This window comes from Cyclopterus lumpus, chromosome 4, assembly GCF_009769545.1.
Source record: "Cyclopterus lumpus isolate fCycLum1 chromosome 4, fCycLum1.pri, whole genome shotgun sequence".
Lineage (NCBI taxonomy): Eukaryota > Metazoa > Chordata > Actinopteri > Perciformes > Cyclopteridae > Cyclopterus > Cyclopterus lumpus.
The window spans coordinates 25,532,640-25,545,745 of NC_046969.1; the positions used below are offsets into that span (position 1 = coordinate 25,532,640).

A 13,106-nucleotide genomic window follows, 5' to 3' on the forward strand; every position below is an offset into this window, starting at 1 on the left:
AACCAAGACAGCCCAACAATGTCCAGCGCTTTCAGCATCTCAGGGCGGATCTCATCCACCCCTGGCGCCTTGCCACCAAGGCCCGAAAGGCCTCCTTCTTCAGTTTGACGGCTTCCCTCACCCCCGGTGTCCACCACCGGGTTCTCGGGTTGCCGCCACGACCCGAGTGTCCAAGACATAGGGCCGCAGATCAGATGATACGATTACAAAGTCGATCATTGATCTCCGGCCTAAGGTGTTCTGGTACCAGGTACACTTATGAGCCACCTTATGTTCGAACATGGTGTTCGTTATGGACAAACTGTGGCTAGCACAGAAGTCCAGCAACAAAACACCATTCGGGTTCAGATCGGGCAAGCCGTTCCTCCCAATCACGCCCCGCCAGGTTTCTCTGTCATTGCCCACGTGAGCGTTGAAGACTCCCAGGAGAACTATGGAGTCGGCAGGCGGCGCACTTTCCAGGACCCCTCCCACCGACTCCAAGAAGGCCGGATACTCCGGAGCGCTGTTCGGTGCAAAAGCACAAACAACAGTCAGAGCCTTACTCCCCGCAACCCGTAGGCGTAGGGAGGCGACCCCCTCGTTCCCCGGGGAAAACTCCAAAACAGCGGCACTCAGCCGGGGGCTCGTGAGGACTTCACCTCCGTTCAATTGGAATGCATCCACCAATGCGCGATGCTCCCTGCAGAACGTTTCTGCATCTCGTTTGTACGGAGTCAGTCCTTCACATGCTTTTCTACATTGTTCTTCTGTCCATGGACGGAAAACATTTACCCTTACTTCCTGATCTAGGGTGCCGTCTGCTTGCCCTGGCATTTGTAAACCGTAATGCGGATTTGCTACGGCGACCAAGGGAAACGCAGAGGCCTGTGCATGCATGTCATCTTTCAGTTGTTCTAAGTCGGGGTATAAAGGGGGAGTGAGAGACGGGTTCCTCCCTGCTGCAACCGAACGTGTTTCAACAGGACTACGCATACCTTGTATTATATTTTAGTTTGTCTGTTCTGCTTTATTTTGTATTTGTAATTTTCTATTCCTCTATTGTGTTCATTGCCTCATGTATTTTCTGAAATGTTTACTTGTATTGATGTTGTTTTTACCTTGCTTATATGTAGAGCACTTTGTAAACTCTGTTTTTAAAGGTGCTATATAAATAAATGTATTATTATTATTATTATTATACCACTCTCTCCCTTTTGTGCCATCCTCTCTACGTGTTTATCTATTGCTGCCTCACCTCTCTTTTTCCTCTCTGCTCTGGCTTTCTCCTCTTCTCTTGCGATCTCTCTCTCTTTCCTGTCTAGTTCTTCTCTCATTTCTCTCTCTCTGTCTCTCCTTGCTCTCCTTGCTGCTGCACTACCTGATGTTGACGCTCCTGTTTCATCGTCAGAATCTTCTGAAACTGCTGCTACCATTGTACTTTGCTTGTCCCTCTGTTGGCTTTCTGCTCTTTTCTTTGTCTGCTCACTCCATATTTTTGCCGTTCTCATCTGTTTGTCCAACCCTGTCTTTCCTGCCGCTGTAGCCCTACGTTTTTCCAATAACTCAATACAGCTTGCTTTTTCTAACCTTCCTGTGAAACCATGTTTCTTATGTCAGGTTTTACAATGGATCGTACTACCAGGACAATAATGCTTCATGTACTTCATGTCCCCTGTAGGGACCGGTTTGCTATCCCCATTCCCCATTATGCTTTACACTATGTGTTCTTACTTGACAACGTGTCTTTCAGAACCTAAATCCTTATTCATCACTTGTGTACTTCAACAGACCACAGAGTTTGTGTTATCACCGTTAGGTTTCCACTCTGCGCGCTGATTCCACTGATGACAGTTATTCAACCACTTGCATTCGACATTCATTCACAATTGTATGACCTCCTCAGGGTGGAGTAACTGTTCTCAAACCTCCTTTCGGTGGAGTTACCGCAACCTCCTTTCGGTGGAGTAACCGTAAACCTCCTTTCGGTGGAGTAACCGCAAACCTCCTTTCGGTGGAATAACCGCAAACCTCCTTTCGGTGGAGTAACCGTAAACCTCCTTTCGGTGGAGTAACCGTAAACCTCCTTTCGGTGGAGTAACCGTAAACCTCCTTTCGGTGGAGTAACCGTAACCCTCCTTTCGGTGGAATAACCGCAAACCTCCTTTCGGTGGAGTAACCGTAAACCTCCTTTCGGTGGAGTAACCGTAAACCTCCTTTCGGTGGAGTAACCGTAACCCTCCTTTCGGTGGAATAACCGCAAACCTCCTTTCGGTGGAGTAACCGTAAACCTCCTTTCGGTGGAGTAACCGTAAACCTCCTTTCGGTGGAGTAACCGTTCTCAAACCTCCTTTCGGTGGAGTAACCGTAAACCTCCTTTCGGTGGAGTAACCGTTCTCAAACCTCCTTTCGGTGGAGTAACCGTAAACCTCCTTTCGGTGGAGTAACCGTAAACCTCCTTTCGGTGGAGTAACCGTAAACCTCCTTTCGGTGGAGTAACCGCAACCTCCTTTCGGTGGAGTAACCGTAACCTCCTTTCGGTGGAGTAACCGCAACCTCCTTTCGGTGGAGTAACCGCAAACCTCCTTTCGGTGGAGTAACCGTTCTCAAACCTCCTTTCGGTGGAGTAACCGTAACCCTCCTTTCGGTGGAGTAACCGTTCCTTACCTGTTATCTGAGGTCACTGGTTGGGTCTGGATCCCGTCAATCGTCTCAGGGAAGAAGGAGGTTGGACATTTAAGGCACCGGCCCGGCCACGAATTCACGTCCCGGGACTTTGACAGGATCGGCTGATGACCCTGGCTGTCGACAGACTTCGGCGTGTCTTCCCCTTCCTCTTTTCCGTTGACGATGTCTTGGGATCCGGCTCGAAGGACCAATTAATGTGGGTTTTTTTAACCATAAAGATAAAGCCCCGTTAGTTCAATTATCAGACCCACACTCCAATGACCACAGATGACAGACTCAAGCTCTTGATTTTACTTGCTGCAAGGAGAATGTTGAGCTGTGCCTCTGCAAAACACTCTGGCTCACCATTCTCCAGACAGTCCTTTTTATTGAAGCAAGTGGTTATCCCACACAGAATGAGGAACAGTTTGTCCAGTCCCTTATCAGTCTGAGATGACCCTGAGCCATGTGTGGTGGTGTGTGAGGTATGTGGGGAGACACAAAACAAACCTAGTTTTGTGCCTGCACATTAAACCTGTTGACCTCTTGTCCTCAGGGTGAACGGTATAGAATAAGTAAAACAACAACGTATTACTCTTCTGTTAGCTACAGTAATTACATTCATACATTCTTTAATGCAAATTGAAAACACATGCTCTAAACTCTAACAGTTTCTTTCCTTTTTTCCCTGTGAAATGTTATTTTTGGGGAGTTTTTCCTGATTCGATGTGAGGTCAAAGGTCAGGGATGTCGTATGTGTACAGATTGTAAAGCCCTCTGAGTCAAATTTGTAATGTGATTTTGGGCTATACAAAATAAACTGAATTGGTGCCCCCTGTTGGAGATGCGTGGCATTACAACTGCTTTTCTCTTGTTTCTGCCTTTTGCCAATGTGGAAACATTTGTGTTTTCCTGCTGCTGTGGGTTGACAAACTGCCGCATGGCAATATTTCATCCCGATCTTCATGTTAAGAAGATAAGAGACTCCTTTTCCTTTTCCCTGTGAGCCCCATTGTGTTTCCCGGGAGGAGCCTCCTGGGGCCCATTCCACGTCATGAGATGGGCATCCTGCTGCTTTTTGAAAACCACACTTTAAATGGGCAAACATGTGCACAATTTAAACAGGATGGAAACAAATACCTAGTGGATACTGTTTATTCATACAACCGTGGACTGTGCATTAGTTTTTTGGATGAATTATATATAAAATACCCACACACACCATTCTGTAGAAAGCAATCTGGGCAATGCACATTACATATGAATTAATTGAGTAAACATTTGTTAATAAAAAGAACTGGTAATGACACCAAACCATTCAAATGTAGCATCATTGCCTCTCAGCATTGCAAATGAAGCCATAATACACATTTTAAAAAGTGTGAACACTGATTTTGTTGTTGTTTCAATCATATTTTCTCCCATAATATATTGAATGCAAATGAAAAAGTACGTAAAAACAGACAGCGTATTGCTCAAAATACTGCATCTTAAATGCTGACATTGATCATTTGCCCCCTCAAAAGATATCCAAGTTCATCAGGGTTTTTGAGGTAGAAAGGAATGTAATCGTTGAGATGATACAGTGAGAAGCAAGGACCCTCTGTATTTGTATGTATCAATAAAAGTTCTAGATTACAGAAGTTAAGAGAACCCAGACCGGTGTACTGACTCTGTTGAATATGTTTAGCATTGTTTAACATCAGTGGGCCTTCATGGCCTCAGTATGTTCTTCCTTTCTGGGGTAGTAGTGTAAGAACTGAATACATGCATGATACATGAAACCGTAACACTGATCACTGTGCGGGCAGGTAGACTTTGATCTTGTCCAACAGGGCCGTGGGGTCCTGGAGGAGAGCTGGGAGGCCGTTCCTGTTGACGTAGCCAGCCAAGCCCACGGCAGCAGCCGCCACAACCAGGAGCCACTTCAACGACCTCTCGGGTTTGGGGTCATGGCAGGGTCGGGTCTGCATGGGTCGAGCCACTCTCTCCCACTGCGTGAAGATGGCCTGCCGGGCTCCGGCCCACTTCCCCGGTCCTCTGAGACGGTACTGGTACGGCGTGCAGGGGCCGAACATCAAATTCAGTCCCAGCCGGGGGTCGGTCAGCAGCAGCCTGGGCAGGCTGGGTCGAACTCCCACCAGCTCCGCGATCTCATCCATGTAGGAGATGTAGTCCACCTGGATGGTGTGTCTCTGACTGGAGACGTACCTGCAGACGAGACCACGGGGTGCATTTCAACAACGGGTGCCTTTCAGGTCCAAAATGGACAGACGTGAAGTTAAGAAAATCCACAATTCTATACCTTTTGGCCATTGTCTCCTGCTTGCACTGGACGTCTTCTAGCATGGAAGCAGCTGAGGGAAGCTTGATGCAGCCTGTTTATAATGAGCACTCACGGTGAGGGAATTCCTACATTCGACGTATTTCTGGAGAAGAAGCAGTCGGTAAGAGCAGCTCACCTTTAAAGACTCGCGTGGCCCACCTGGCCTGCATCTCAGAGATGGGCATAATGGCCCCCAGCGGCTGCACCAGGCCGATGATAGCCAGAGTGGGGCGGTCCAACTCCGGAGGAAACACGTACTTGTAGAGAGACGCTTTGTTCTCGGACACCGAGACCACATGCGAGGCCAGGAATGGAAAGGAGAACCTGTAGCCTGTGGCAAACACCTGCAGGACAGGGGACTCCTCTCAGTCACACACTGCAGGCCGACCATGCTGCTGTATATCACCTGTGTGTGTGTGTGTGAGAACACACACTTTGAATATTTAAACCCACCACCAGGTCGACGTCTTCCACGACGCTCCCGTCATCAAACTCCACACTGGACCCCTGAAACCTGCGGATGTTGGGCTTCACCTGAACCGTCCCCGACAGGATGCGGTTGGGGAGCTCGTCGTTCACCGTGGGATGTTGGCTGAACATCCTGAACGTTCACAATCACACCGGTGAGCAATACTGCAGAACAGAGTACGGGAAGTATGTCACCAAGCTCTGCGCCGCCGTACCTGTGCGCCGGCTTCAAGTTGTACAGACTGTGATCAAATCTCCGGCTGACCTTCCTCTCGGCCGCGCCGCAGCTCAATCCAAAGGGAAGGACGTGGCGCATAAATATAGCCATCCTGGTGTTGAGCATGTCTCGGGGAAGACCGTTGTCCGAGACTCGATTTAGGATCCAGGCCCCCCTCCGAGTGCTCAGGTACACCTGTCGATATATAGGACACACGTGTGAAGTAAAGCATCACGCCAGCGCCGCGTCAGGGGGTCGAAGTCTCACGCAACTCCTCACCGACCTGCTTGGTGACTCTGCTCAGCTCCACCGCGATGTCCCCTCCAGAGTTCCCGATCCCGATCACGACGGCCTTTTTGTGCCTCCACTCGTCGGCGGTCTTGTAGTCTCGGCTGTGGAAGAACTTTCCCGTGAACGAGTCGATTCCTCGGAGGAGAAGACGTCATTCTACTTTAGCTTAAAAAGGATTTTATTTAAATGTAATCTGCACTTGAAGTAGACTTTGTAGCTTTGCCCTTAGAATATAATCAAGGTTGAGTACATTATGCTGCACCTACTCCATTTGGGTGCTGCTGCCTTCTGTTCACACAGTATTACATCATCACCATGCACAGGGTTGCCACTAGAGGCTAGTTCAAAAGGTTATAGCCCACTAGTTGGTACCTGGGAAGTCGTGCAGCGGCAGGTTGGGGTGGCAGTGATGTCCAATGCAGATCATCACGGCGTCAAAAATGTGTTTCTCCTTTTCGCCGTCCTTGTTCTCCGTCTCGACGTCCCACTGGCCGGAGCGAGAGAAGTCCGACCTCTGCTTCACCTGCAAGACTTTGGTCTGAAACGGCAGAGAGGCACGATCGACTTTTATTTTAACGTGTTGCACTAAAACAATATTTTTTACATTCAAAGCTACGGTGAGAAAAAATAAAAACTCTAGAAAGGCCGAGACTGAAGCGTCCTCACGTTGAAGCGGATGTGCCGGGTGAGCTGGAAGCGGTCAGCGAACATCCGAAAGTAGTCCACGATGAGGGAGTTGTGCATGTAGTTGGGGTAGTGTGCAGGGATGGGAAAGTCACTGAAACACATCACCTCCTTGGAGGTGTTGATGATGACAGATTGGTAGATGCTGGCCCTGTCCGCCTCTGGGTTCTCCTGCAATAACAGACCCAGAAACACACATTCAAACCCTTCGCTCTCTGAATGTACTTCACGCGTTAAAGAAAGTCCGAGACGCACCTTAAACTTCCACAGGCCTCCGATGTCGTCGCTGCTCTCGAAGCAGACGGGCTGCAGCCCCTCATCCAGACAGGTCTTGATGGAGGCCAGCCCGGAGCTGCCGCCTCCGATCACGGCCACGCGGCGGGTCATCCTTCAGCTCTGCTGTGGAGGAGCTTCAACCAGATGAGGCTGAAAAAGGTTTCACCTGTGAAACAAGAAGATGCATTCATGTACACTGAACGTGTTGAAAATTGCAGTTATTATACCGTGTACATTTATGATAATGTAATGTCTGTGGCTTAACAGGTGAGTCTATAGACTGTGATGAATACGGGTACAGACACGCAGTCTGGGTACCTTGAATGATGTTAATCATCAAAGGACATTATTTTAAAAGATCACACCTTTTTTAAATTAGATTATTTACTTTATTCATCCTCAGGGGGAGATTTCTTGCAGAAAAACATGTTTTACAAATATACAATACAATACAATATTACATTTAAGAATTTAAATAAATAAAAAAACTGAATTTAAATAATAAAGGAAGTGAAAATGTAAAAAATAAAATAAAAATGAAAGTGCATAGGTTTATTGACGATCAATTTGAAGAGGATTTGGCCCGAGGTGATTTATTATAAAGTCTAATAATACTAATAATTAATATTATTATTCTGTAGTTAATTTAAAGCTAGCTTGCTTCAGTTATTTAACATAAATGACATGCTATTTTTAAATCAGGATTATTATTCTGTTTATTATAGTAATTATTTTCTCTGTATTATTATTATTATCACACTGCTAGAGCAGCCTCTCTCTCCTCTGTCCTTATCCTTCTAGACCTTTCCGCTGCTTTTGACACAGTGAACCACCAGATCCTTATTTCCTCCCTCCAGGATCTGGGTATCTCAGGCACCGCGCTCTCCCTCTTCTCATCCTACCTCACCGACCGCTCTTACCGGGTAACCTGGAGAGGATCTGTGTCTGAGCCTTGTCCTCTGACTACTGGGGTCCCTCAGGGTTCAGTCCTTGGTCCTCTTCTCTTCTCTCTGTACACCAACTCTCTCGGCTCTGTCATTCGCTCGCATGGCTTCACCTACCACAGCTATGCTGACGACACCCAACTGATCCTCTCGTTTCCCCAATCTAAAACACAGGTAGCAGCACGAATCTCTCAGTGGATGTCTGACTGACATCTCTCAGTGGATGTCTGACCGACATCTCTCAGTGGATGTCTGACCGACACCAGTGGATGTTTGACTGACATCTCTCAGTGGATGTCTAACTTGTAACAGTTCAGCTCCACACCTTCTTTCTGTTAATAGTTGTTTTCTTTATCTGTTTGTCTATTAACTCTCTTGTCATTTCAGACCCGGTCATTCACACCTGATCATCCTTCATTCCCTTCACCTGGTTCTCACGCCCATCTCACCTGCAACCCATTCCCTCGTTAGTCACTCACTACTTAGGTTCCCTCACTTGCACTTGTCCTCTGCCAGATTGCCTTGTGTTTTGAGACCAAGTTCTCCAGTGTGTATTGGTCATGTCTTGTCCTGAAAATATTCTGTTCAGTAAAGGACTATTTCTTACTACCTCCGTTTCGTCCATTGTGGTTGGGTCCCTGGTCTTCGATCTGTGACATTACAATCTGGCCAGTCATGGACCGAGCACCCCCTTCTGCAGCAAGCAGGTTCGAGAGGATCGAGGATGCCCTCCAGCAGCACGAGGCGCAGATGGTCCGCTTCGCCGCGGAGACGCGGCAGTCCACAGCAGCCCAGGAGCGGGCTATGGAGGCGAGGACCACCCAGATGCTTCAATTGACAACTGCTCTGACCCAGCTTGTAGCCTCTGCGCCGTCTCCTGTCTCTCCGCCTCCTGCCTCTCTGCCGCCTGCTCCAACGCACGAGCCTCGTGTGGGAACCCCGGAGCGCTACGCGGGAGAACCCGAGGGCTGCAACCCATTCATTACGAACTGCTCCATTCTGTTCTCTCTGCAGTCCCACACCTTCGCCACAGAGGAGGCTAAGGTGGCCTTCACCGTCAACCACCTGACTGGCAGAGCGCGACTTTGGGGTACTGCTGAATGGGAGAGACGTAAGCCAGCTTGTTCTTCTTTCCTGCTGTTTTCTGCGGAGCTTCGCAAGGTGTTCGGAGCGGTCTCCAAGGGTCCAGATCCAAGCGGGGGACTAGCGGAACTGCGCCAGGGGGACCGGACAGTTGTGGATTATGCCCTAGAGTTTCGCACAAGGGCACGCCTTAGCGACTAGAACGAGGCAGCCCAGTGTGAGGTGTTTTTGACGGGACTAGCGGATTATGTTAAGGATGAACTGATCTCTTTTGATTTGTCTGCCAACTTGGATGGCTTGGTAGAATTGACTTCCCGAGTGGACAGACGCATCCAGGCAAGGCGACAGGAGCGACGCAAGGTGGAGACAGATCGTCGTGTTTTCACCCAGCGTCGAACTTCTCCAGCAGCCACCAGCTTCACCTTGGGGTCCCAACCAGGGGAGGTTGAACCCATGGAAGTAGGGTGCACCAGTCTCACCCGGGAGGAGCGGGAGCGTCGTCGGCAGGGAGGTCTTTGCCTGTACTGCGGCCGGGCTGGACACTTCATATCCCGTTGTCCAGTAAAAGGGCGTGGCTCACCCGTAGCAGGGGAGATACTGGTGAGCCGAACCACAAGACTCTCTCCCCACCAGAGACCCCTTTTCCACGCTCAGCTGCTGCTCGCGAATGGATCACAGACCCTCGCTACATTCATTGACTCTGGCGCTGACGACAACTTCATTGATGAGGACCTAGTCCGTCAGCTGGGTATCGAGCAGGTACAGCTGCCTTGTCCTGTTCCAGCCAACGCTCTGGACGGCCACCTCTTAGGGACAGTGACTCACCAGACCATGCCAGTGCGCATGCTTCTGTCCGGTAACCACTATGAGACCATTAAGTTTCTTATCCTGCGGTCACCCCAGCATCCACTAATCCTGGGGCACCCCTGGCTCCGCCGCCATAACCTTCACATTGACTGGGCCACAGGGGCCATCCTGGGGTGGAGTGCATCCTGTCACCTGATCTGCCTGAAACAGGCTTCTGCACTTCAGCGGCCCGCTTGCCCCAGCTCTGCGTTGGACTTGTCAGGAGTGCCTACGGAATACCATGACTATCGGGAGGTGTTCAGTAAGGTCAGGGCCTCATCTCTGCCTCCACATCGGTCCTACGACTGTGCCATTAACCTGCAACCAGGCACTACCCCACCCAGGGGCCGCCTGTATTCCTTATCTGCACCTGAGAGAGAGAGGCCATGGAGACGTACATCGGTTCCTCTCTAGCTGCTGGGATCATCCGTCCCTCTTCTTCACCTGCCGGTGCGGGGTTCTTCTTTGTTGGGAAGAAGGACAAGTCACTTAGGCCTTGCATTGACTACAGGGGCCTCAATGACATCACGATCAAGAACCGCTACCCACTCCCACTCATCTCTTCTGCCTTTGAGTTGCTCCGGGGGGCAACCATCTTCACAAAGCTAGACCTGCGTAACGCCTACCACTTGGTCCGTATCCGAGAGGGGGATGAGTGGAAGACAGCTTTTAACACCCCCACTGGGCATTATGAATACCTTGTTATGCCCTTCGGTCTGACCAATGCCCCAGCCGTCTTCCAGGCCCTGGTGAATGATGTGCTGAGAGACATGTTAAACAAGCAGTTGTTCGTCTACCTAGACGACATTCTTATTTTCTCGAAGTCCCGAGAGGAGCACATTCACCATGTCCAGGCCGTCCTTCAACGTCTCCTGAGGAATTCTCTGTTCGTTAAGGCCGAGAAGTGTGAATTCCACGCCTCTTCTGTCCCCTTCCTGGGTTACATCGTTGGACAGGGGATCGTGCAGATGGATCCTGCCAAGGTGTCAGCGGTGACGTCCTGGCCCATTCCAGACTCACGGAAGCAGCTACAACGATTCCTGGGGTTCGCCAATTTCTATCGGAGATTTATCCGTGGCTACAGCACCGTGGCTGCCCCACTCACAGCACTCACCTCATCCAAGGTGCAGTTCCAGTGGTCACCCTCGGCTGAGGAGGCCTTCCAGACCCTTAAAGCCCGGTTTACCTCTGCCCCTATCCTTCAGGTCCCCGACCCAGAGAGACAGTTTGTTGTTGAGGTGGACGCCTCCGAGGTAGGGGTGGGGGCCATCCTTTCTCAGCGGGCTGCCAGTGACCAGAAGCTCCACCCATGTGCCTTCTTTTCTAGGCGGCTCTCACCTGCTGAGAGGAACTACGATGTTGGTAACCGAGAGCTGCTTGCCGTTAAGCTGGCCCTTGAGGAGTGGCGCCACTGGCTGGAGGGGACCAGTCTGCCATTTTTGTGTTGGACTGATCACAAGAACCTTGAATATATGCAGTCCGCCAAGAGACTGAACTCTCGGCAAGCCAGATGGTCTCTGTTTTTTACCCGGTTTAACTTTTCCCTCTGTTACAGGCCCGGTACTCATAACGTCAAGCCGGACGCCCTGTCCCGCCAGTTTGTGGACAAGGGGGATTCCACCCCTTGCAATGACAATATCCTTCCTGCCCCCGTCTTGGTTGCTGCTATCACCTGGGAGATAGAGGAAAGAGTCAAGGCTGCCCTGGAGTCCCAGCCCGGCCCGAGTTCCTGTCCCCCTGACCGCCTGTTCGTTCCCCAGACCCTGAGGTCCGAGGTCCTCCAGTGGGCCCATAGCTCCAGACTCACTTGCCATCCTGGGAGCCAGCGTACTAGGGATGCTTTACAGCAGAGGTTCTGGTGGGCGACTCTGGAGAAGGACACCCGGGAATTCGTCAACGCCTGTCCTGTCTGCAACCAGCACAAACCATCCCATCAGGCTCCCGCTGGTTTCCTGCAACCACTGTCGGTGCCCCATAGGCCCTGGTCGCACATCTCCCTGGACTTTGTTACCGGCCTCCCACTGTCCAACAAGCACACCACCATCCTAACAGTGGTCGATCGGTTCAGCAAGATGGCCCACTTTGTGCCCTTGCCCAAGCTCCCCTCGGCCAAGGAGACTGCGGAGTTGGTTCTGCATCATGTCTTCCGGCTTCACGGCCTACCCACGGACATAGTCTCTGACTGGGGTCCTCAGTTCACGTCCGTATTCTGGAGGGAGTTCTGTACACTAATCGGGGCCACAGCCAGCCTGTCATCTGGATTCCACCCCCAATCTAACGGCCAGACTGAGCGCAAGAACCAGGAGATGGAGACCGCTCTACGGTGTTTGGTCTCCGAGACTCCAGCATCCTGGTCCCAGCAGCTCCTGTGGGTGGAGTATGCCCACAACACCCTGACCAGCTCTGCCACTGGAATGTCCCCGTTTCAGTGTGCCTACGGGTTTCAACCCCCATTGTTTTCTGCCCTGGAGAAGGAGGTTTCCTGCCCCTCGGTCCAGGCCTTCGTCCGCCGCTGCCACCATACCTGGGCCAAGGCCAGGGTTGCACTCCTCAGCTCGGCCAACCGTTACTCCGCAGCAGCCAACCGGCGCCGCTCCAAGGCCCCCATCTACCAGGTTGGCCAGAAGGTGTGGCTATCGACCAGGGACCTACCCTTGCGAGTGGAGGCGAAGAAGTTGGCACCCAGGTTCATCGGACCATTCGAGATCCTGAAGGTAATCAAACCTGCAGCGGTGAGGCTCAAACTGCCCCGGACCATGCGGGTCCATCCCTCGTTCCACGTCTCCAGAATAAAGCCAGTTCGGGAGAGTCCACTGGCCCCTGCTGTACAGCCTCCGCCGCCACCGCGGTTCATCGAGGGAGGTCTTACCTACACGGTGCGCCGCCTGCTTCGTTCCCGCCGTCGTGGAAGAGGGTTACAATACCTGGTTGACTGGGAGGGCTACGGTCCAGAGGAGAGATGCTGGGTCCCGGCCCGACACATCCTGGATGCCCCTCTCATAAGAGACTTTCACCGCAGCCACCCTGATCAGCCCGCTAAGGGCTCTGGGCCCAAGGGGGCTACCGAGCCAGACGCTGTTTCCTCTCTCCCATTGGCAGCAGCAGACATCGGGGAGGATGAGGAGCCATCTTCTGATCTGGAGAACTCACCTGCCGATGAGGAGAGGGGGCGGAGATGTCTGAGGAGTATTAGTCCTCCCCCAGATCCCCTCTGCCCACCCGGTGTGGCAATTGTTTTGGGACGTCGGGAGCCGTCCCTTAGAGGGGGGATTCTGTAACAGTTCAGCTCCACACCTTCTTTCTGTTAATAGTTGTTTTCTTTATC

The 13,106-nt window shown here is 51.2% G+C and overlaps 1 protein-coding gene across 1 annotated transcript; it reads right to left on the reverse strand.

Moving 5' to 3' along the window:
- Window positions 1-3,787: 3,787 nt before the first annotated feature.
- Window positions 3,788-7,019, reverse strand: LOC117729583 (dimethylaniline monooxygenase [N-oxide-forming] 5-like). Its single transcript, XM_034530805.1, has 9 exons — window positions 6,888-7,019; window positions 6,615-6,803; window positions 6,321-6,486; window positions 5,941-6,083; window positions 5,656-5,852; window positions 5,426-5,573; window positions 5,109-5,316; window positions 4,952-5,024; window positions 3,788-4,857 (listed from the first exon to the last, which is right to left on the reverse strand). The coding sequence occupies exons 1-9, from the start codon at window positions 7,017-7,019 to the stop codon at window positions 4,443-4,445; spliced, it is 1,671 nt and encodes a 556-aa protein (XP_034386696.1). The 3' UTR covers window positions 3,788-4,442.
- Between the last annotated feature and the right edge of the window lie 6,087 nt (window positions 7,020-13,106).